General features: G+C 52.3%; 1 protein-coding gene across 1 annotated transcript in view; it reads right to left on the reverse strand.

The window, feature by feature from the left end:
* Nucleotides 1-25,354, reverse strand: part of Col27a1 (collagen type XXVII alpha 1 chain) — a 119,096-nt gene that overhangs the window by 56,980 nt on the left and 36,762 nt on the right. The window contains 12 exon segments of the mRNA XM_032903081.1: nucleotides 53-106; nucleotides 747-800; nucleotides 1,980-2,033; nucleotides 4,838-4,882; nucleotides 5,359-5,412; nucleotides 12,167-12,211; nucleotides 14,101-14,154; nucleotides 19,101-19,145; nucleotides 20,180-20,233; nucleotides 22,468-22,512; nucleotides 22,862-22,915; nucleotides 23,525-23,569. Of these exon segments, the coding sequence (XP_032758972.1) occupies nucleotides 53-106; nucleotides 747-800; nucleotides 1,980-2,033; nucleotides 4,838-4,882; nucleotides 5,359-5,412; nucleotides 12,167-12,211; nucleotides 14,101-14,154; nucleotides 19,101-19,145; nucleotides 20,180-20,233; nucleotides 22,468-22,512; nucleotides 22,862-22,915; nucleotides 23,525-23,569 (603 nt within the window).

The raw sequence follows: 25,354 nt of genomic DNA on the forward strand, positions 1-25,354 counted from the left end.
GACAGACAGAGACAGAGACAGACAGACAGACCGACAGAAAGACATCACATACCTCGGGACCAGGAGGTCCAGGAAGCCCAAGTGAGCCTTTGTCCCCAGCTTTGCCCTGTGGAAGACACAGAATCACTACACACACAGGATGATTATAGGCCCTACCTTCCCACAAATACCCCCCCTAGGCAGAAGACAGTTGACACATTCTGGAGCTACACGAGGGAAATTGCCTAGCTGGCTAAAAGGAAGCAGTTGCTGCAACGTTTTCTGCTATGTGTCCGTCCCATCCAGGAGACTCAGGCAAGTCACCTCAGCCTTCAGAGTCTGAACTTCCACATCAAGAAATGGAAGCATTCATCACTGCCCATCCTTGGCTCCTTGAGTGTGGACAGTGTGCATGCAAAGAAAGTGACGAAATTTAAAAAGGCGTGGCTCGGTGACATGGATGGACGGCATCAGTAGTGCCTGTGGGCATGTGGAGTTTAGTTCCTATTGGAGTCCATTGCTGTGCTGGGCTTGGGGCCTTTCTAGTTCCCAGTGTGGCTCCTGCCCCTCAGTTTCAGAAACTCTATCCAGGAAATTGGCCTGGGGCCATGTGTGCCTCATGTGGCTCAGCCCCAGGACTGCTGGAAGGCAAAGGGAGGTTTTGGATGTGGGTGCACCCCAAGCCGTGATCCATAAGCAGATGGAGGGGTACTGGCCTCAAGAGCCCAAAGATACAGCAAGGTGGATGATTACGAAGAAGAACTTACCATAGGCCCTGGCTTCCCCCGGGCACCTGGGAACCCTGGCAAGCCATGACTCCCCTGTGAAAGAAAATGGAAACTGGGTTATCTGAAGGTAACCATGCCAAGAGCGTATGCAGTATCCTCCTGCCAGCCCAGGCCTAGAAATCAGATCTTCGGAAAAGGACAAGGGCCTCCCTCTTCCACTTCAGGCTTGGGCTGAGCTCATACTTGCCTGCATCCCAACAACTGGGTACCTGGGTACCAGGATTGGGAGCTGCCCTGGCCTAAGTACAGGACCCAGAGAATCTTGGTCCATATTAGTCCTGCAGTGCCCTCCAGGCCTCATGAGACCAGAGCCCAAGAGAACAGCCAGGCCTGAATGTTATAACACACATGGACACTGACTGGGTCAGGACAGGCTGGCTGGGAGGAAGGGACGGGGGTCTGGTAGGCTGAGGAGAAGGCCAGATGTGGCCACATTGTGCAACCCAGACAGAGGAGCCATTCTCGGCAGGCCACAGCTGGCCTCTGGAGATCAAGGGCGCGATGGTTCATCCCTTGTTCCTTCTGTCAGCACAGTTAGTCCCTTCCTCCTCCTTTCCCTCCCTCTGGCCAACTTGTCCTTAATTTTCACTGTTGAGTGCAGGACCCCAGCAGAGCTCTCAGGCAGTCTAGGGTCCTGTTCCTCAAGGAATTCAGTCTGCAGGAAGCTAAGCATGGGTCCCCAAACTAAGGAGAAAGAGTACTCTGAGTGAGAGACAGACATCTGCCCAGGACATCAGAGGCCACTTTCTGTTTGAGAAAGTAGAGGTGCGGGGGAAAGGTGTTTGATCAGAGTGGTACAGAGGCCAGGGGCTCTGTTCAAAAAGAAAAGCAGTGTTCAAAGAGTCTGAGGTTCCCAGGATAGTTTAGTGTGTCTGGAACACAGCCAAGGGGAGGAAAAGCAGGAGAGTGTCAGAGTGGCCCACAGACCTGGATCCTGTGCCACTGCGTGAAGCACCAGGACTTGTCCCTAAGAACAGCTGGAAACCACTGCCATGTAAGAACAGAACAAAGATGTGGCCTCAAAAGGACAGCCTGGGGATAGTGAGGAAAAACAGGCTGAGATACGTGGTGGTGGAGGTCTGGAAACACATTCAGAGGCCACTATGAGGGCCAAGGAGAAGTGATAGGTGGGTAGATGGGAAATGCCACTTGACAGACAGGCCCCGAGGAATTCAGGTGGAGGCAGGGCTGGAGGCAGCAGATAACAATTACCTTGTCTCCTTGGAAACCAGGATCTCCCGATACACCTGGCACCCCTTGTTCACCCTGAGTACACAGTGGCAAAGAGATTATAAGGAGAGGGCCATACAGCCAAGACGCTTCCTCCCCACCCCCGCCCGACCCCGGACAGAGGACCCCAAGGAGCCTTGTGGAGGCTGTACATGTGGCCAGCAGCAGCCTCGGCTCTAAAGGGGTCAAGGACCCATCCCCTAGGTAGGGCAAGGAGGCCCAGGATGAAGGGATCCCTCCCATTTCACAGCTGCTCAGAGAGCTACGTAGAGAACACTGGTTTTCTCGTAGGACAATTTCTTCATCCTTCTGCCTCTTCAGCAGCAGTTGATGTCAGTACGGAAGGGTGAAAGCTACAGGGATGACAGCCCAGGCACTGCTTGCTGGGAGTTGTCATGTCTTCCTTCTGTACAAGCAGCTGGCTTCTAATTAAATGCTTAGTCAGCGATCGTGGGAGACACCAGAGGGCTAGCTTCTTAAGACTGTGCAGTGTGAATCGGATGAGCCCTGAGGAGCTCTGGGTGGGTCCCTTCTAAGATGGATTGAGAGTGTTTGGTGACAGGATCGGCACCGGGAGACCTCCTCTGCTCCCTCCTGGTCCAGTTCTGGTAAATAAGTTGTGCTCAGGCCAGATGGAAGGCGCTCCCTTTAGGGCTGGAACCATCTGAGGGTTCTTCCCAGTAGTTTACTAGCTCTGCTCACTGAGGCCCCATGAAGCCCCAGAAGCAGGAGGAAGTGGACATCTCAGAAGAGTAAGGTGACAGCAAAGGCTGTGACACGGCACACAACTGTATCATCAGCACAAAATTGAAATTGGAAAAAGTTTCTTTTTAAATTGCTTTCTTTTTCTTTTTCTTTTATGTTTTTCTTTCTTTTTTTTCCTGTTTGGAAAGTCTTGTACAAGGTCATAGAGTTTGGGGAGGTATTCTCTCTCTCCTTTCTCTCTCTCTCTCTCTCTCTCTCTCTCTCTCTCTCTCTGTGTGTGTGTGTGTGTGTGTGTGTGTGTGTGTGTGTGTGTGTGTGTGTGTGTGATGCAAAGAGGGGCTACAAATACTAAAATACAGAGGAGATCTTAAAAGTCACTGAGGAAACCAAGTCATGATCCAGACAGCCAGGTTGGATATGCCATGCCTGGCTTAGGGCCAGGTAGGGTCATGGAAAGTCAAAATGAGAAGAATACAGGGATGAGTGGCAGCTCTGCAGTCCTGGGAGAATAGAGGCAGCAGCGTGTATGCGGCCACCAGAGCCCCAGCCGGAGACCCTGACTCAGCCAAGGGGCAGGACAGCTTCCTCTGTCTACATCATCCAAAACAGCCTCACATGACTTCCTTCTTCTTCAGTGTGTTTCAGAGCTAAACGTTGGGAGTGCCCCTGGTGGTACCAGCTGCTGTGACAAGAATGTGATGGCACCACGGTCATGTCCACACATCCCAGCACTGCTAACTGGCAGCCAGCCCTGCAAAGCCCTCTGCCATGATGTCATCTGCTCATGCCCTCTCTGCCATGACATCATCTGCCCATGCCCTCTCTCGTCGGCCAGGACTTTAGCTATTCCACAGAGCTGTTGTCTCGAGACTCAGAGCAGGCAGGTGCCAGGACACCCTATCACTCCCACAAGTCCTTCACTTCCAGAGAAGGGAGAAGTGTGGAAGGGCAGTACCAGGCACAGCTTAGAAGGGCCACAGCATAGGCTTATGCATGGTGGGAGAAGACAGAGAGGTCGCAACAGGTAGAGGAGGAGCTGAAGTTGGCCTAATCTCGCTGGCTGCCTGAGGGGAACTGAATGAAACATCTGGCTCTATCTATTTGGGGATGGTGGTGGTTGGGGAGCTGGGAAATTCCATTTCTTAAGAGCCCAGGGATTTGGTTAGTTCCAACCATCAAGCACAGACTTTGATTTGGTCAATATCTTCCCTTCTCTGGGTCTCAGTTTCCACAGTTGTCACTTGTAGGTTCTAGAGTAAGTGACTTCCCAGAGCCTCGTCGTCCATTCTGACCTTACGACTTCCATTCTGTTTAGGGGTGGAACTCTCTGGGGACCCACGTGCCTGCAGAGGACACAAGGGTCCAGCCATCTGACACAGGTGAAGGAGCCTGGGTGAGGAGGAGCTGATCAGGGAGGCCATTCTCTGTGGATTCTCAGGGTGCTGCCCCTAAACATGCCACACTCTTTGGCCTTTCAGATTCACATAGAAACTAATGGGAAAGGAAGAGACGCCGGTGCAAGGCAAAGCACTCCTATATCCCCCAGGTATGGATTGGTCATTCTGATGCTGTGTGATCCAGGCTAGGTAATACCTGTCTCTGGGCCTTGGAACTTATGTCTCCCTTCCAACAAGATTTGGCAGGGGGTTGAAGTAGAAGTTCCATGGCTGGACTGTTTAGCATGGCCTAGGACTGGCCTTCCCAGGGGAGTGAGGACATGGTGTTGCTTGGAGGCTGGCCTGGGTTCCCATAGTGCTTCAGCCTGGGTGCTGGACTCTCTAGAGCTGGACTCTCAAGCCCACACAGGGGTTTGTGTCCTCTGAGGTCACCACCCTCCACGCTCTGAGGCTGTGACCCCTGTGTGCCTGCTGTCATGCTCTGCATTTGAGATCCAAAGGTCAGTCTTGGCTTCCGGTAGACTCTTGATCCTCTTGTCCTATCTGCCTCAACCACCAGACCTCCACAGCTGCCCACTTGAGCCCCACACACCAAGAAATCGGAAGAAACCAGAACGTCAGGTGCAGAGGACTGAGAAGGGAAGACAGCAGGAAGCAGGGGAGCCAAGCAGCGAGGGATGGGGGGAGGCAGAGTGGCGCTCAGATAACCCAGGGGCAGTAAGGGAGAGTTCAGATCACCTTATCACCTTTCAGTCCGGGCTCCCCCACGCCGCCCATCAGTCCCTGCAAGACAGGTCAAGGCCACAGAAGTCAGAAACGGACATGTTTCAAGACCCCAAGCTAAGTGCCCACCCTGGGTCTCTGTGCTCTTATGAGCAAAGTGGGCAGTGATGGCCACCTCATATGGCAAAGAGAAGCTGCAGTGACTGACCCTCATCCCTGAACCAATCCCAGAGCAGGAAAGGCTGATGGTGAGGGCAAGTCTCTCCCACTTGTGGGGACCAAGCTCACCACTTGCTATGAGGGTTTCTGCATCTCTGGCCATGAGTCCTACATCCCAGAACCACATTGGCCTACGATCAGCCTGTGGACTTGGTGTCCAATAAAGATGTCTGGCCTAAATGACACACAGATGCTGGCTAGCTCTCGGGCCAAAGAACTGAGCTCCTAGTCAGCCTCTCCCATCTTCCCTCCCAGTGATTTCCTTCTGTTCCCGGTTGGGGTAGGGGCTGAACTTAGAAAGACCTCACTTAACTTACCTTCATGCCTTTTGGTCCCGGGTAGCCAACTGGACCTAATGCTCCCATGTCACCCTGGGAATGGACAGAGAGGAAGACATCGTGAGAGGTGGCCCTGGGGGCAGATCTGGGATGGAGGATCCCCAAGGTCCAGGGGGTTGGACTGAAGATACAGTTCACACCCTCGGGCTGATCTTGGAATCAGAACTGTTCTGCAACTGATTGCTTCCTCTGGAGTCAGAGCCAGCTACAATCCCTGAGCTTGGCCATGCCTCAGTAACTGTCCCACCCCTCCCAGAACTTCTCATTAGATATCAAGACTTCTGTCCACAACATAAAGGACTCACCCTTAACTTCTTTGGACATTGGTCCCCTCTGCAAAATGGAGACAAGGAATTTCTGCTCTGGGGCTGCTAGAAGAGTTAACTACAGGTTGATTCTTTGGGATGAGGGATGAGAAATACTTTCCTGCTCCACAGGGCAGCTGAGTAGCTCCTTGCTTGGCAACACTAACAGAAGCAATCTGGGTGCTCTATATTGTTTATGGTACCCAAGATGTTGAGAGAGGCTCTTGGACTATAGGTAGGAATCCAACTTTGGGTCAGGAATAACAGGATTTCTGGGCCTGGGAGGTCCACTGACTCCAAGGGTGTTTTCCACAAGGGGTCCAAATGGCTCGTGGGACATTTCATAAGCCAGTCAACTTGCCCCTCTGATGCTTACTAGCATGAGACTGGGAGAGTAACAACACTTTGTGGCCTAGCACTGTTCCAAGGAGTGGCCAAGTTAACAGGTGAGAGAATGTGGTAATGTCTGGGGGCAATGTGCATTGTCACAACTTAAAAGAGATCACTGCCGTAAAACGGATAGAGGTCAGTCAGGGGCCACTAAAATCCCCATAGTACATAAGACAGGGTAACACAGCCCTGAACTCAAAGGTGCTAAGGTCAGGGAATCTAGGCTTAGCATGAAGTGGGTGAATTTCTGCTTCCATAGCCCACTCCTTTCTCTCAAATGTCACTCTGCTCAATGCCTCATAGTCACCCCCAAGCATGACCACACCATGGAACTGTTCCAGGAAAAGAGCTGTTTTGCTTAGCTAGTTCGTCTTCCTTCACTGACCTGAGGGCCTGCTTTGTGGCCTCAATCAATGAACTTGACCTCTCTTGGCATTGGTCCCCTACTGCCCTGATCCAGGCTCTTCGGGCACCTTGGCAAAGGCTCTGAGGTTGGGGCATGAGCTCAGTCCTGGATAGCCAGGCTCTAGAATTTGACCTCAAGCTCCTGTTGGAACTTCTCACAACCTGGAGTGAGAAGAGAAGCCCAGTGGAGGAGAATGCCAACGGAGAGCTGCAGGAAGGTTGGATAGCCTGGAGATGGGTAGTGGGGAGGAGCTTTCAGACTTGACATGCCCATCCCTTCTCCCAGAACACAGAGACTAGCCCTGGCTGCCTGTGTAACCTTGGCAAGCATGAGCCCACTCAGGACTTCAGTGCCCACTTGGCTGGGTTCAGCCCTCCCTGCTGAGCCTCTACATTCACTGCAAATCTTGCTTCCAGGGCCCATCAAGGAGCTGGTCCATCAGGACAAAAACACTTCGATCTAACAAGGACAGTCCTGACCCAGTTAGAGCACTGCAGGGCACCGAGCAAGAGTCCTTGGCTCTCCCCACTCAGTTGCTTCTCGTAACTCTGGCAGATCACTTTTTCAGCCATGGCTCATGCACCAAAGAAAAGATAAGAGTCCAAGAGGCTGGTGCTGCAGCATGGCCAGGTCTGAAAGGAGGAGAGAGATGACCATGGTCCCCTTGGTATGGTGGGCAGAGCAGACTCTGTAAGAGGTAGCTCCCTCCTAGGCCAGGAACTCAGGTTGACTTTTCCTAGACTAACCTAAAGGCAGCTTGTGGGAGACTAGAATCACACAGGCTGGCTGATGGGCATGAGGGACATCCAAAGGCTCTGTGGGTGTTGGAGAAGGGGCCTGGCATAGATACCTGTTAGCATAGATACACATCACTCCAAGGGGGTTGGGGGGAGTTGTGGCATGCAGAAGACTGCAGCTGTGGGGACCCAGAGGAGGGAGCAGCAGCTACACAAGGTAGATCTTAGAAATACAGAGTTCCAGAGTGGCCTACCAATGGAGGGGAAGGGACACTGTAAGCCACTGTCCCCAGAGGACATCTCAGGGCCTGATTGCTGAATCTTCCCATAAGAATGAGGAAGTCCCTTGTGTCTGAGCCATTCCTAAGCTCCAGATGACTCCTACCATCCCCTTCCCCTAAGCCACAGTCACCAGCAACACAGCTGTAAGCAATTAAAGTCCCCCCCTGCTGTGCGTCCAATTCCAGGGGCAAATGCCAAGTTTTCTCAATCCAGCCAGACTCTGGCTACACCAGGCCTGGGGCTAGCAGTTGACCACTGCTCACCCATGCAACCAGGATGGCTGTCAGTGCTATCCCACTTTACTTGGAGGAACCAAGACTAAGACAGGAGCCAGAAAACCTGCTCTGCAAGTACTGAGTGGGGCCAAGGCAGGACCAGCCCTCAGGGATGTCTGTCTGTCCCAGTGTGAATCCATGCCTACAAGTTCTGCAGCAGCCAGAGATAGCAAGAACCCAAGAGCACCACACAGGCATTCAAATCAGGGTTTGCAGGGGACCTTGGAGGAAACCTGTGGGGGTTTCCAAGGCAGGACGGGTCTTCCTTCCCAGTAATCTCTCCTTCCACCTTGCAGCTCCTGTTCAGCTGTGGCATCTGGCCTATGATGTCCCCATCCCTTGGCTCACCTGTGCCTTAGCCTAGTGTGCTGGGCTGACCACTGACACTGCTAGACTTTCGTTCCTGTAACTGCACCCCTACCATGACCCAGAACTCTGCTACTTCCTTGCTCTAAGGTCCAGAATCAAAGCCTTTTGCTCATAGCTGTCCCTGTGTAAACCACTAAGATTATGCGTGCTCACCACCAGATTGAGGCCAGGACCCCTGGTTGAAGGACCTTCTCTCCATGACTCCAGCATCCAGTGTGGGGCAGATTCACCAACAGTATGCCTTTGAAGTACCTGATGAATGACCTATGAGGACTCTCAGTGTTGCTTAAAAACCCACCAGGGAGCTAGCCTTGAAGAAAATCAAGCCTTTTGTGGCCCCAGGTTAGGGACGGGAAAGTAATCTGGGGGCTCTGATCTTACACAAGAGCAGCACAGCAGTAGCAATGGAGAGGGAGTTAAGAGCTTCAGTGATGTGTGCAGGCTGCGCCCTGGTTTATGGGCTGTGTGACCTCAGGTAGGTGTGTTCTCACTCTGAGCCTATTTTCTTACCTACGAGATGGTGATGAGCTCCCTCTTCAGGGCTGTTGTGCTCATCCCATTCTGATCAGGGTCAGAAATACAATAGCTGGTTAACACCAGTTGACCAGGTTTCTAACCGACTCTGCACAGAGATCCATCCATGACAGTAACATTTAAGGCCAGATCACAAGATCTTCTGTTCTCATTCAGTGCGGAAACCAGAAGTCCTTATATCTCTCTGAACAGAAGAGCCAAAAGAGATTCTTGTGGAGCAGATTCTGAAGGGAGCAGTATCCCTGCATGCCAGCCGTAAGCTCTGATGACACCAAGAGGGGAGCATCTAGTCCTCTCAGCTTGGAGCTGGCAGAAAGCCACTGGTGGCAAGCGGGAACTGGGGACATCCGATATGTGTTAGAAGCAGGACACACCTCACTCCCTAGAGAGTGAGCCAGGGCATGGCATGGCTTCCAGAGCTCCAGCACAGCAGACATCTCACAAGCATCTCTCAAGAGGTAACCTAGCCTTCTGTCATCTCTCCTGGCTGGGCACCTGGGAAACTGGGACAGAGGCAGGTGGCAGGCTGCAAGAGAGCTGCTTCAGCTGACCCCACGGAGGGTTGTGTATATCTGGGTTTCTATAGCAAAATGACCATCCCAACACAGATTCTCCCCGACCCACCATCTAATCATCCATACACTCTAGAAAACCACAGCTGACTCAGTTCTGCATCCTCCTGGAGTCCCTTTCTTTTCCACTTCCCCAGAAGTTCCTGGGTCGGAATTTTACTCTCAGAGTTCCAGGACGAGAGACAGCATTCGATTCGGGGTTGGTGGACTTAGGTATAGCCCAGTGACCCGAACCTAAAGATTCCCCGGTGAGAGATATTTCACTCTGGCAGAGAAGAGAATCTGAAAATAAAGGAGAGGCTGACCGTGGCCATAGAAAGACACAGGGCAAGGAAGGCTGCAGGCAAGAGCAGCTCTTTGGAAACCTTGTACACACAAGACTGTGAACTGCAGGCACACATAGAGCTTTCCCCAGAAGAAGGCAGGAAAGGGGCCCTGGAATGGAAGCCGGGGCTTATGGCCTCCAATCAAGGACCCACCATCTCCTGCTTTGTATATTATCTTGACCTGGGGTCTGTTTTCCTACCCTCTAAAGAGACACTGTGAGAAGCAGCATCAGGTTAGAACAGAAAGAGAGGGGTCTGGTTGCATTTGAGTGTCAGGTAAGTAGAATGATTCTATAACACAAGGGTGTCCTAAATACCAGATCTGGCATCCAAAGCCACCTGGGCAGCCGACATTTTGTCTAGATAGTTCCAAGGCTGGAAGGGACCTGCCAAATACCAGGAGGGACAGGGACAGAGGCAGTATAGTCTGGGTCCATAGAATCTGTTCATTCATCCAAAGAGAACTCATTCTCTTCTCGGTTGAGTCCCAACCTAGAGGATGCTGGGACAATGCCAAACGGGAACACGTGCCAAAGATGACTATCAGGATGTGTGAATATCCCCTCAGAAAAGTTTGGACCAATATTGCTTACACTGAAGGAGTCTGAAAAGAGAAGGCATTGGACACCTGACCCCAGGAACAGCCTCTCCCAGTGACAGTCACGGTAACCTGGGCTCAAAACAGGAACACTCTGGAAAGTGTGGGCCCTGCTTGGATGGACCAGGGAAGGAGGATGTTTCTAACACCTGAGGTGTTCCCGTTGGAGCTGAATGAGCATACACTTGAAGGGATCCCTTCAGAGCTTAGGAAAAAAATAGATGCTAAGACTTCCAGCATGTGCTCAGATTCTCGCCAAAGTAAGTAGTCAGCAAATTTCTGCTGAATGAACACAAGAGATGAGTGTCTGAGTTAATACTTTCCCGTCCCCAGCCAAGGCAGACATCACTGTCAACTGTAGCATCTTCAGCCAAGGAGAATATTACGAGCTAACTATAGAATCCCCAGCCAAGGCAGACATCTCTAGTCAACTGTAACACCCTCTCCTACTAAGTTCCAATGTGCAATGCTACCAGACACGTAACAGGAAAATAAAAATAGCTATTATTATGATTAGTACTTCTGGAAGCCTTTTGATGTGCTAAATATTGCCTAAGTGTTAAGCTACTTACATTATCAATCAATCTCCCAAAGCAAGTACTAGGACAATGCCCATTATATAGGTAAAGAAACGGAAGGGCGGGAGGGCAAGAAAGATATCCAGGACTGGGGTTATATAAATGGGTGAAGTAGGACTTGAACCCAGGAGGTGGGGTTCCAGGGCCTAGACTGGGCTGTGAGCATCTGTTGCCCCAGAACAAATGAGGACAATGATCCTATGTGGCAGAGGCTTCCTGAGGCTCATAGAGGTGAGGCCGTAATTGAGAATCAGGACCAAGAAGTTGATCTTACCCACATCCTCTAACCAGGCTCTGTTCCCACCTGCTTGAGCAGGAGAGACAATCTGGGGGACCCTAGGCCCTCTTCCAAGGATAGACTACTCTGGGGAATGGGGTCTATCATACTCCCCTTAACCCCACCTTCAGCCTCCATCTGAACAGAATTCTCAGCACAGTTGCAGGAAGAACAAAGCCAGCCCTCCTGTCTGGAGAGCCATCTTGTACCTGACACCAGCACACCACAAGTTTCATAGGGCCAGAGCAGAGGAGCACATTCTAGGGGGGTATCTCTAGGGTCATCTCCAGGCTTTGGCCTCTCGCTGGCCTTCAGGGCTGAGTCCAAGGACTCTGGAGGTCCAACAGCAAGTTCTTACACTGAGTGACAGAACCACCTGGCAAGGCTTTTCCAGCCCAGAACAATCAGAGGCTGTGTTCCCTTCAGCTCCTCGGCCACTTGGGCCTGTGATCTCAGCAGGCAATAGTCATGCTACTAACAGTGTGGTCCACTGACTCAGCATTTACAGAGTTCTAGAGCAGGCCACGTTGTCCCCACTCCCCTTTTCATCCTCATAGCGAGGAATCCAAGAGGACTCTGCTCCACCCCCATTTCATAAGTGATGAATGAAACTAAGGTACAGAGAATCTAAGTGACATGGCCCAGGTCACATGACCAGGATGTGACAGAGGTGGAACTTGAACTTGGTACTCCTATTCCAAAGTCAGTGCTTTAAGGAGAAGGGTGAAGAAGGTCTAGAGTCTGTGCTCCGCTGCTAGCCGCAGTCTCCCTCTGGGCCCGAGAGCCCTACACAGGTTGAATAGCTTGCTATCACACTAACCTAGCTAGCGGTCTGCAAATCAAGGGACAGGCAACAAGTCTCAGATTGGTTTGCAGCCCTGTGTTCCAAGACCCATCTTCATCTAATCAATGAGGAAGCAGACTCCAAGAAGGTGACAAAGCTACCTGCAGCCACGGCTTGCATGGCTTTACTCCTGTTTCCTTGCTCCTCCTCTTCCTCCTCCTCCTGTCCCTCCTCCCCCTCCTCCCTTTGAAGGCATGATAGAAGATGTCCTCCCCTGCAAGGCCCCTTGCCTGCTCCTCACACCCTGGCTACCCCACCTCTGCCCAGCATGGACATAGGCATGTGTGTACTTACAATGAGCCCGAGCACTCCTGGTGGTCCTGGCAGGCCAATTTCCCCCTGGAAACACAGACATCAAGGCGGTTACTGCCCCGTCTCCCTCTACACCATACCTCACGAAGGTGCTGGGTGGGACCGTTGGGAGCAGACTTCCTCTTCCTGAGCAGCCCCTTAAGTGCTCTTAGGTGCTTGCTGTAGGGTGTGTGGAACACTTCCCTCTACCATCCATCCCATCTGTGACTTCCAAACCTCTACCAGACTCTAAGCACAAAGCGCACACAACAGGCGGCACTGGACCCAGGCCATAAGCAGGTGGAGGTGTTTTCCTCTCTTGGTGAGATTTCAGAGGTGAGTGGTCCGCTTAAGGTCAGAGGCAAGCAATGAGGCCATCACAGGGAGGCCCTGCTGGATTTAGGCCCTCCAGGTCCCCCCATTCCTGGGGCTTCCAAGGTGCTGAGGGGATGGGCGTGGGGAGGAGTACTTGCCTGGGTCCAGAGGCTGGGGCAGTATGGGACTGACCCTCCAACTCCAGTCCCTCAAAGCTTTATGAATGGGCCATCTAATGCCCACACCAGGGATGGGGAAAACATGGGGGTAAGAGTCTAGAACAAGCTCAAAATAAAAACCACGAATAAAAAACTGCAGTTCCAGCAACTGACTAACGGTGAGAAGTGCTAGCCTCCCCTCAGGGCTGTCCTTGTTGATGCAACTGCGAGGCTACCGGAGGGGAAATGACTTGCCAAGGTCTCTCAGCAATTCCATGGCAGAGCTGATGTCAAGGCCAGAGAATCGCTCTATTCCTCCAGACCCTAAGGAAAAAGGCATCTCTCCCAACCCAAGAAAACTTCCAGAAGGGTCACATCCATTGGTTAGGACACTAACCTATTAAGGGCCGAGACTGTGGGAGGGGCCTAGCTCCCCTGCAAACCCTTGAAATGCACCTTGCTCCACTTGGAAACTCCACCCCTCTTTCCTCATCCCAGTTCTTCTGTTATCCCGGTGGGCCAGTCGATCCTACTCCACCTACCTTCTCTGTTCCAGCTCTCCCTAGCCAGGTGCAATGGACTAAGGAGGTAGCAATGAGACCAGGATGCTTGGCACCTTGCCTAGCATTGATGACCATTGTCCACTGCACACCCGCAATGGCTAAGACCTCCCATCCTCCAAAGCATGCATTCTAACCTACACTTAGAAAGGAAACCACCGGGGTGCAGAGGTGTGAACTGGTTTCCCAAGGCAAACCCTATTTTCCTGGCTCATGTGGCCGGAGCCACAGCTTTGTACCCAGAGCATCTGGCTAGGTCAGGCTCAGGTGTATTTATGGAGTTAAAATGGACCAACAAATGTGAGGGTGCTGATGGAAGGCTGGTGGGCACAGCTGGGCCTGGCTGCTCTGGTAGAGAGAGACCCAGGGAAAGACGAGAACCAGAGCAGGTAGGTAGGTGTTCCTGAGAACACTGGCCAGCCTGCATCCCAGGCTGAGATCTCCAAGGCCTGGAGCTAGGACAATAAGGGAAAAGCAAACGGACACCCTAGGGGAGGCCAATTCATCTCCTTGCAGGCAAGCTGGGTCTCTGCATGTTAACAAACTGTAAACCCCGAAGACCTGTCAACTTGGCTCTCCCTCCAACAAAGTTTGTGGTGACAGCCTTTACCAAAGCAATCCTTCTATAACCGGTTCTGGTGCTTCCTATGGGTGGCAGTTGTGGTCTCTCCATCAGACAGAAGCTCCAGAGACTGGGGACAGCCTGCAGCTCAGTAGGTGGGGACCCTTCAAGAGGCCACAGAGTACCCACAGAAAGAGGTTCAGAGAAGTCTTTCCATTTTTCCAAGGTCACTCAGCTAGTAGGTCATGGGGCAGGGAACAACCCAGGTCTGTCTGACCCTCGAACTCAGGCTCTTGCAGTCCACTGTACTCTGGCTTGTTAGCAAGCACTGGGGATACTTACAGGGTTCCCATCAAGTCCAGGGGGACCTCTTTCCCCAAAGTCTCCAGGGAAGCCCTGAGGGAATGAGAGAGAAGAAATACGGAGGTTAGTGTTCAAGGCTGCAGTTTGGCTCTCAGCCACACCCCCAGCAGGATGCAAGGACAATATCTGAGCAGGCTCACTCCTCGATCTGGGGTTCTGAAGTCCTCCCTGCTACCCACAGACACTGGCACACATGGAACCAAGGGACAGGATACAGCTAATCTGAGAGATGGGACAGGCACCACCCCCGGGTCTGAGACTACGCTGGGACTCCCAGTGCAGTGGAGATAACGGTCTGAGGCAGGAAGGGAGACCCTGACCTAGACCACTGCAGATCGCTGAAGTTTGTAGCACACCTTCCTCAGAACCTGTTGGCCTCAGTTTCCCCATTGGTCAAAGGAAGGCTCTGTGGCTGTGCCGAGCACCTCAGAAGCCATACTGTGGAATTATCCTCGCTATGTTACAGACTAAGGCTGTGACAGGGAAAGTGGCAAGGTCACGCAAAGTCACACTGCTAGGGAGAGTCAGCACTGTGGTCACAGAGGGGCCACCAGCCTGGGCAGGTCTGGCCCTTCAGCCCTTCTGTGATCTGACTGAGAAGCTCCACAGTCCTCAGGGAGCCAGGCAGCTGGAAAAACATCAGCTGTAGGGAGGCCTGGGGGATGGGGGTGGGGGTGGGGGATCCATTCCCACTTCAAAGGGAAAGGAGGGATTTTGCTAGAGCCTGTAAACTCCTTCCCCTCTTCCAACCCCAACTGTGGCTTTCCCAAGATGAAGGACAGGCATAGCTCACATTTGCCCAGAAAGAATGAATGCAAAGGCGGACAGACTGTGATAACCCCCTCAGAGGAACCTCAGGCTTTAGCTTGCGAGTACTTTCTGGATATCCAGCAGATATCCAGCAAGAACAAGAAGGAAGGAAAAAAGGAAGGAAGGAAGGAAGGAAGGAAGGAAGGAAGGAAGGAAGGAAGGAAGGAAGGGGTCACATAGTCTGTACACTGAGCAGGGTCTGTACCCTGATGTGGTTCTGGGCTTGTATGGATGTGAGCTGACAGTTCATGAACTGCCACAGAAGAGGGTGACATTCACCACCCAGGAAACATGGGCTCATTCAGACCCCAGAAAATGCAGACATTGATGGTTCTAGGACCAGGTTGTTGTTTTGCATGCAAGGCTGGACATGTGTCTGACATTCGTCCCTGGGGAAATGTGACTCATCCTACTTAACTGATGGGGAAGGTTGAGGCTCAGGCAGGAGGTCACTTGACCTAGGCCATAAAACCAGTCTGTGGCTCAGGTAAGCTTGGGTCCCACTCCTGTGAGTTTTGAATGGGGGAGCCTGGCCTCAGGAGTGAGTGTCCACTTGGTACCCAGGTGACTGGGTGCTGGCATGCACAGTCCTGTCTCTGTGGAGTGCACACAACACACACTAGCTTCCTCTTCCTGTGTCCTAGGAATCTCGGCTAGCTTACATTAGCCTCTTTCCAAACCAGACCCTCTGTCATGACATTGACTGGTGCCATCTTTCAGGTGGGCTGTGATATGGGACATTTTTTTTTTTTTGGTTCTTTTTTTCCGGAGCTGGGGACCGAACCCAGGGCCTTGCACTTCCTAGGCAAGCGCTCTACCACTGAGCTAAATCCCCAACCCGATATGGGACATCTTTTGAAGGCACTGGTTTTCTCTTTGTGGTGGTTGTGGAGGCTGGGGCAGGGTAGGAGGGCAGTCACTCATGGAATGAGAAGTGTAGCAGCACCTGGCCAGCTCCAAATGGTCCCAGTGGCAAGGCCTGGGGACTGCTGGCTGTGTTCTCTAGGTTCAGGGTCTAGAGGAGCCCAGGGCCACCCTGTCTTCTCCAGGCTATGTGATAAAAAGACATTCCCTGCGCTGACTCCAAATATGTGCTAGCCTAGCCAGACGTACAGACAGGGCTAGGAAGGGGACATATTGGTGTATCCTGGGCACAAGACCTGCAGTTTCTAGGTTGCAGCATACAGGGCAACTCCAAGCTGGCCCACCGTTCCCCACAGACCCAGTAGCCAGGCCAAAAGCCCCAAGTCATCCTGGCTCTACCACTCAGAAGGCTCCAAGAACCTGAGTTATGTCTGTTTTATTTCAGAGACTATTAAGACCAGGGAGAGTATCAAGACATTGCCTCCTGAAGGTTGATTTCAAAACACGTTGAAAGTTCAGCAGTAGCTTGGGTCAGCATGAGTGACAGTAGACACAGCCATGACAGTAACATCCAGCTGCAGCAGACTCACGAAAGGGACTCTGTGCCAACTGTATTTTAGATATCAAGAGATCCAGAGATGTTAAGAAACCTGCCCAAAGTCACACAGCTATAGGATAGCATGGTGGGATTTGAATCCAGGCAGTCTGGCCCCAGAGCTGTTCTCCTGGTATTTCTGTGGTGACATCAAGCATAAACGGAAGAACCAGAAGTTCAGCATCCCAAAGGGCCATCACAGCTCCAGACTAATGCACATTAAATCTGGTTCTGCCTGGACACAGGCGATGGCCTTGGGGACCAACTCTCCTTCTCCATCTCTAGCTTTGCTCCTGCTGATGGGTGACCTAGGAGTCTAGGCCTTTTATTGTAAAAAGCCTGTCAGGAAGTGCGAAAGCTTTAAAGATGCTGGAACAATTAAAAGTGGTCTGAGACGGAGGAAGCCCATAGCTTAGGTGAACGACAGTTTTCTGCACCAATAGCAAGCTGAGACTCGAAGCTCCTGACGCCGCTTCACTCTCTAGCAGACAGCCACATCCAGCAGCTACCCAGGGCCTCTACTCTTTGCCCAGCTAACCATCCAGTGCTGACTGGCTGCGCCTGATGTATGCGTGATGACTGCACATTAGCCTATGGCAGCAGGCACTTCCTTCTTCTCTTGTCCCAATCCCTGACTGCAGCAGCCTGGCCCATGTCCCAAGGAATGAACTTGGCTTGCTGCCGCCCGCTACGTGGCTTCCCTGCTTCCCCAGGTCGGGCCCCTCTGGGACTGAACGCCTCGCCTTAAACTGTGAGCAGAACCAGGCCCGGCAGAAGAAAATAGAGTAGGGCCAGGCTCCGCCCTCTCTCTGGATGGCCACAGTTCACAGGGCCAGAGGGGCGGACAGCAGTGTACCAAGGCCCAGACATCTAAAGGCATTTCAGCCAAGCCCCTGCCTCCAGAATCTGCTCTTCTGCTACAGAGGATGGATTCAGGACCAGGGCAGCCTAAGCATTCAACGGATGACCCACTGAGCTTCCAGGCTGTCTTCTAGCCTGCAAACCAGCCGCCCCTTTGCATCCTGGGCAAGACTAAGCTAAGCATCATTGACAAGTCCCTGGTAAGCTGAAGTGCAATGTTAAACCACTAGTCAGGGGTGGTACCCTCCATGGGGCTATTCAACAGGCTCCAACGGGAGCCACGCACTTACAGAGGTATAATAGCTAAGCATTTAATTTCTGGAATTCTCTCTACAGGTCTAGCAGATCATGTCCTACTCTGTCCTGTGAAGGAAACTAGAAAATCACTCGTGTTATGCTACCAAGGGAGAAAGAGATGGAGACAGGCAGGCAGAAGTCTCATGGAGACTCAAAAGCCACCAGCACCTGAGGCTCACATCTAAATGAAAAACCAGACCCTCCCCCTCGTCTCTTCGGGCCTCAGTTTCCCCATGTGGGAATATATACTCTCTCCTTCCCAATCTGATGACTGGGGAAAGCCCAGGGCAGGAAACCGTGTCCTGAACCAGATAGCTGTGTGTCCTCAGGCAAGCTCTCAGTGTCTCTGAGTCACACAGTGAGAGACAGAGCCAAGCCTGTGTCAGGACTGCCTTCCTCACTCTGTGCAGGCCCAGTCATAGCAGGCAGGCCGAGGTCATAAGCAGTATGGTGGGGGTAGGAATCCCCAGGACACTGATGACAGATCGAGAGAGAGAGGGGGAGGGAGGGGGGAGAGAGGGAGAGGAGAGAGAGAGAGAGAGAGAGAGAGAGAGAGAGAGAAACGCTAGACAAGAAGACTCACTATAGTTCCTTTCTAGAATCAATGCGAGATTCTGGCTAGGACCTGGCTCTGCCATCAGCTGTGCATAACCTTGAACCAGCCGAGCCATAAGTCCTGCCTGTTCTAGCCAATTGCCAGCATTTTATATTTGGACCTTCTGCCAAAATTACACACTCCCTTTCTAGCACGAGAGTTGAGGCAGGGATGAGAGCTGTAGGTTCCGCTGGAGGAGAAAGGATTGATGGTGAGAAGAGAGACGCTGTGGCAAACACCCTGTGCTATCAAGGGTCTTAGGTTTGGATCTGGACTTGCTACCAATTTGCTGTGTGACCCTGGTCAAGTGACTTGCATTTTCTAGTCAATGGTAGGTTTTCCCAAGAGTCAGTCCTGGATGTCTCCTGCTCCAACTGTTCAGAGACTGCAATGCTTTGGACATACTACTTAACCTCCCTGGGCCTTGTCTTTCTCTTTATGCCCAATAGATGGCCGAGCAAAAGGAAAACCAATCCCTTATGGCAACGGAGAGGCCTAAACAGAGCCAGTGGATTTGAGTGGAGGGTCAATACTGAACCATTTCTGGGCCTACTCTTGTGGCCTACCACACTTCCTAGTCGTCTAGCCTACGTGTGCATAAAGGAAGACAGAGTGGGAGACCTGACACGGTGGAGATGGTGTGCTGTCCAGGTGAAGACTTAGGTTCCCTAGTGCCTGCTGGGCACTAACATGAACATCTGGACAGAAACCCCAGACATACAGCTTTACCCGCAAGTTGCTGAAGCACATAGGGATAGAGGAGAACCTGGAGCAGCAAGAACTCCAGGCCGCATCTCAGGCCAGCGCTTGCACCCGGTTTCCCCACCCTTCACCCAGAGCAGAGAACCGGAGCTGAGAGGCAGACAGTGCCAGGTCTCAGGGACCAGCAGTGCAGAACGGCCAGCGGGAGGTGGGGCTACCCATAGAGTCTGAGTAATAGACACGGAAAATCTTTACCGGCCTACCCATCTCGCCCCTCTTGCCAGGAATGCCAGGGAGACCCTGTAGGGGAAAGAGGAGAAAGATCATCATCAAGCTCCAGGGGACACCCACCACGCCCAGAATAAAGTCCCAGGTAGTCTGGAATGTTTGCCCAGAACATGGTGCCAGCCGTATATCCATTGGTGGGTTCGGGGCCTCATAAACACCTACCGGGAGAACGCTAAAGAAAGCCGCCAGCATGCCTAGCATTCAGCAGGTGCTCACTAAGTGTACCTTCTACTGCCTCCCTACAATGCTCTATGTTTAGCTTAATGATGGGGTTCCAACTGAACTCCCAAGTACAGGCTCGGGGGAGGAAGGAGCGTACATTAAAGTCACCAGCCCTAAAAGCCTGAGGGCAGCTCTTCCCTGACTTGGACACTTGGTCTGGAGGGCAGAGTGTCTTGGGAAATCCTGAAGCCCGTCTATATACATCCCCAGAGCCCAGGACAGAGTCAGGCATCCATGGTGTCTCCTGTCCCCACTGCCACCAAAGTCAGCCACCACACTCCAGCCTGGGATCCCTGGCCTGACATCTGACACCTGGCTCTGTCCCCTCCCTTCTACCAGACAAGCCTCACAACACTTTACGAAGCAGCCAAGCGCCTGTGCCAATGATGAGTGGACGCCTGTGCCAAAGGGAGGCGAGACTACTTGGGGCTCTGTGGGTGGCCTCTGTCATAGCTACTCAGCCCTGTCACTGTGGCAGGAAGGCAGCCATAAACAGTGGTGAGCTATAAGCATAGCTATGGTCAATAAAACTTTATTTACAAAACAGCCAACTGACCATCCCCTCAGAACATACAAATGTCTGCTGCTGGTGAGAGGCTCCTCTGCTGAATCCCTTCTCTAGCCTCACTGCCCTAAGTACATCGAACACCAAGGCTGGGCCTCCTCTGCCTTGTCCCCGACCACCAGTGCTATAACAGTGACATATTCTCATGCTGTTTCCTGGACCTCACCCTGACTACATGCTCCCCTCCTGGACGTCATCAGCAGGTGTCTGCTACAGCAGAGGAAGTAGGGGGTGATGGCACACAGACAAAGGCACTTACCCGCTCTCCATCCGACCCTGGCAGGCCAAAGAGCCCCGGAAGCCCAATGTAACCCTAGAAAAGAGCAGGTGGGGATCAGAGAGGTTAAGCATGGGGTGCAGTTAGCCCAGCCTCCCTGCTGCCATCCCACGGCCCAGTCCTCTGTGGTGGTGGCTCCAGGGGGTCCTCGATGACATAGACCTTGAGGCAAGTGTATATGCCCGTGGACTGCATGGTGCTGCGTCCACGATGTAGTCCAAAGGCACATACGCTCACACCAGGGAGGGCAGCACAGGACAGCAGAGGCCCAGCACCCAGCTTGCGACCTGTGGAAGAAAGCTAGTACCCAGGTTAGATGCTGCAGGGCTGTAAGATCTGCCTGCCTTGTGGATGGCTCCTACCATGGTTCCTCCTAGAGCTCACAGGTCCTGGGTCTGGGGACTTGCATCTACCCTGGTTCCCAAGTGCTATCAGTCAGCATGGCCACCCCAGAGAGCTGACACTGCCAGATACATGGGTGCTCCAGTGTTAACCATGGCAAGAACCCCAGAGACTAGAGGTTGTAAATTGTATTCAGGTAATTTGTGTTCGGCTCAAAGCTCACCCAGGGCCCAGCGGACTTAAGAACCCTGGCATGTCACCATTTTATGTCAGTGGCCCCACCAGGTGTACCCTGCCTACCTCATGGTGTTAGAACCATGCATAGCCTACCTTGAGGGTTCTCCATTCTAGTACCAAGCATGCAGATCAGAGCAGGCTCATCTCCCTAGCATCCCTCAGCATCTTGGTAAACAGGGTTTCTCTCTTTGCCTCCCTGTCGCCTGATAACTTCTCAAGGGCCAGGATCTAGCAGAGGGCTTGTACCATTCAAAGCTGTGCAGCAGTTTAACGATAACCATAGCAAAAACAAGTGCTTGCCGAGCTCCTACCACCTGCCTGGCCCGACTCGACGCTTTGCACACTAAGCACATGGACGAGTCCTAATTTTAACATTGTGAGAAGGTCGTCATCTATAAAGTTTACCCTTGAGAACCTCACACTCGAGTTACAAAAAAAGAAGTTAAATTGCAAAAACAAAACAAAACAAAACCCTTACAGAATGTTTTGAGTTTATTATTTCCTGTTGAGTGGGGCTGAGTCCATAGTTATCCGAGGACAGATAAAGCCCACAGGCTGCAGACTGCACACATGATTACATTATGGCACCCTCACAACGCTCCTGGTAGGGGTTGTTCAAATTCTATACAGCTGAGGCCCAGAGAGATAAGGTGATCTTCCCATGGTTACACAGCTGCAGTATAGCAGAACTGGTCCCTGAATTCAAGCTGTAGTTCCTAGGCCCACACCCCTAACCAATGTGTCACCAACACATTTGAGGAAGACTGGTACCAGCTCTCCTTCCCCAAATACCTCAGCAAGCAACTTGATCAACAACCACCATCTTAACCACTATGCCCTGCCTCTTCTGTTTAGAGTTCGTGGCTTGTGTTCACAGATGAGTGTCCTTGGAGAAGCCTAGTGACCTCTGGGATCAGTGACAGAGTCAGTTAGTTACTGGGGTCTATGAGTCAGCCATGTAGACTCCAGGGCTGGTGTGGGTAGTGGTCCTTCACACATAAGAGGCAGAGTGGAAAGGTGGTTGCCTTGGGCTCTGGGTGCTTTCTCTAGCATCTAGATATTCCCTCTGAGGCCACTACTCATGGGAGCCTCAGGAGAGAGACCCAGAATCCCAGAGCAAGAGCTGCCCTGACCCTGCCTGCCCTGTAATGCCCAAGGGACCTTGCTGTCCTATGCCGTGCCCACCGCTGAAGCTATTGGACTGCTGCGGAGATTAAGGCCAATGATGGGTCCATATTGACCCTCCAGCCTACCACAGTATCAATAGCTTTGGCTCAGGAGAGGACATGTCACTGAGGACCTGCCCTGACTGACAGCCGTGTGACCTACTTGCTGAGCATTTCTTGAGAGACAGCAGGCCCCACTTGAGGACACCCGAGTCCAGTCTCAGTAGCATTTTGGCATGCACAGCATGTTGGCATGCATCATGAACAGAACTACCCATGCCCACCGAGACCCATGTCCATTGTGTTTCTACCTCCATTTCCCTATTCAGCATACCCAGAACCTTCTCTACCTCCCTTCTGGGAGATCCCACATGGAGTGCCTCTTTGGCAGTCCTAGGCAAATGGAGTTCAGTGGTTGCCATAGCCCCAGCCCCTCTAACAGCCCTGATATCCCAGCAACCCATAGAGGGTCCAGTGATGTCCACTCATGCTCCACCCATATGGGACTAGCCAAAAAGCACTTACCCTGCTGCCTTTGGGGCCAGGGTCTCCTACAGGTCCAGGGAACCCCTGAAACAGAAATATGGGGGGCAAGGACATATGGAGACTCTCTCCCTGCCACCAATGTCCCAGGGCCAATCTTGTCTTGGGCTTCAGCTGTCCTTAGAAGCATCCATGTCATGGGTTGAACCAGAGGTGGCTCGGGGGAGACTGGCGAGGAGGCTTGGGAACCCTTCCTCTAAGCCCTAGTTCTCCCATAGACTCTCCTAGAAGCATCATGGCCAGGTCTAATCCCCAGTCAGCCCTTTCCTTAGGGCCTACCCCCTGGGGCAGTTTATTGGCCCCAGCCCACAGCCTCCCTCTCCTTGGGGCACCTTGGCCACCACCATGGCCAGAGCTTCCAGAGCATATACTGCACCTGCCTGCCAGGGTAACCTTTGGCCCCTGGACTGCCCTCAGGTCCTGGCTGCCCCTGCGAAGGAACAAGAGAAATGTTAGGAAAGATGAGACCCTTCCTAGCTCAGTCAGGGTCCCATTGTTGGGGAGTGCACCTATAGTGGACAAGGAGAGGGGCAAGAATGTGAGGCAAAGGGGGAAGGTGGGAGACGGGGAGCAGTGTCTGCTGGGCCCTAAGCCCACCTCTCTAGAAACTGGTCAGACCAGCTCTGGGGACAAATCTTTCTGCTCCAGGCTCAAACTAAGAAAGCACAGAAGAGGGTTGGCTGGCTGTCCCCTGGCAGGGCTGCTGTTTGAGTTGGGCCAGGAGGCTAGAATTCTTGCAAACCCCAAGGCGAATGGAAGGGATAATATCGCCTAACATTGCCGGGGACAGGCCAGCTATTCATGGCTCTAACCAGAGTCCAGGGGCTTCTGCCAGCCCTGGGCTGGGCTCGGCAGTACAGACACTGGCTCTTCTAGGACAGTGTGGCTGACTGGGTGAGGGTGGGGGTAATGAGTGGGGGAAGTCTTAAGGCCTTGTTCTGGGGTTCCAGAGAATCTCTGTCCAGGGAGGAGGCTGGTACCAAGCAGGGATTGGAAGAAGGAATATCAGGCAGTGTAGAGCAATGCAGCCAGGCCTCACCTGTTCTCCAGGGTGCCCTGCTGCTCCAGGGTGGCCCTTGTGTCCCTGTGGGGTGAAGAATTTTCATCAGGCAATAGGCTTTATGGTGGGGACATGGCCCACACTACCTGCACGGATGCAGGTTGTACGACGTTCATGGAATCCTCTGGAGTGATCTTGTGTTACAGAAATACTATGTGTTGGGGATAGGGTGAGAGACTATGACATCACAACCCTGCCTTGGAAATCCAGAGAGTTGGAGGAAGTCAGAAAGAGGAGCAAAGCGTGTGTCACATAAGGAACAGGGACAAGGTTGAACTGGAACACACACGATGGACCCACTCCAGTTCATGAACCATGACCATGTTACCCAGCGACACGGCCTCCTTCCTTGCTGCCTCTGCTCCTATTCCAAGGCTGCCTAGATGCACAGTGGCAGCCTTGACCCTTCATCCTCACTCAGTGACACCACAGTGTTACGCGGCAGGCCCCTCACACCAGGCTCTGCTTAGGAGAGACACTGTCCTTGTCTTGCGGAACAAGTTTGGGTGATCGACCTTCTGTGGACCTCTAATGGGGGATTTGAAACTCTGAGGCCCCTTAGATTATGCTTTCTTCTAACTCCAATTTCTAGGACCCATGAGAGTCTATGACTAAGGTTAGCAGTCTGCCCCTCAGCACAGGCACTGGACAGCCACATGGAGATCATGGTAGACATAACTCCCCACTCCACCTCATTTCTCTTTTCTTTCCCCTTTCCTCTTTTTCTTCCTCCCTCCTTCCTCCCCTCTCTCTCTTCTTTCCTCCTTTCCTTCCATCTATCCTTCCTTTCTTTTATTTCAAGAGAGAGCTTCATGTAGCCCAGGCTGGCCTCCAACTTGCAATGTAGCCAAGGATGACTTTGACTTTCTGATCCTCCGGCTTTCCCTTCCCAAGTGCTGACATCAAAGTCCTGTACCACAGCTGGTTTATTGGTGCTGGGGGTCAAACCCAGGACTCTAGCGTGCCAGACAAACACTCTATCAACCGGTCTATAACCCCAGCCCCCAAATGCACTTGCTGTACACACACATAAACACAGGTGTACGTCAGCATCCCGGACCCTGGGGATGCACAGGAAGTTGCAATCTTCATTATAAACAGAAGAGTCTGTCTGAGAGAGGGGCTTGGGAAGTTCGCCAGCACTTCTTCTGAATCGTCTCATGCCAAGAGAGTCAGACTACCACGCGGGAAATGCATCTCCCTCTAGGTCAAGAGCTGCCTCTGGGAAAAACCCTCCCCTGGGCCACAAGTAGGAAAGGTGGGCCCTAGACCACAGCCAGCAGCTGGACAGAAGGACCTAACAGACTGATCTGGATTCCAGAACTGTTTACCTTCAGGCTGGCTAAGTGGCCAGAGACAAGGACTCTACCTCTCTGAACTTTGATTTCCTCAGGAATTAGAAAGTGGGCGGTAAGAGCCAATGCCTGGGTGGCATGAGAAGCACCAAACATGGTGCCTGGCAGTGTTCTCAGCAACCTTAGGAACACCAGCTATGGTTATTACTGTGGCCTTCATTTCTTCACTCACTCATTCATTCAACAAACAGTGATGGAGTGTGTGTGGGCCAGCAGGGAAAAAAGAGCCAGGCAACATCCTTTGCCTCAGGAGTTTACATTCCTAGAAAGGAACTAGAAAGAAATGAAGTAGGAAGGATAACTGTGGGTGCCGGGAGACAAGAGGTAGGGTGCAATGAGCAGTGGGTGTCTGTTTTTGCAAGATGAATATGTTCCGGGGATCAGTTGCTCAACAACTTGAATGCACTGAACGCCATCACCCGTACACTGAGAAATGATTTGAAATGGCAAATTT

This window comes from Rattus rattus, chromosome 1 (assembly GCF_011064425.1).
Source record: "Rattus rattus isolate New Zealand chromosome 1, Rrattus_CSIRO_v1, whole genome shotgun sequence".
Classification (NCBI taxonomy): Eukaryota; Metazoa; Chordata; class Mammalia; order Rodentia; family Muridae; genus Rattus; species Rattus rattus.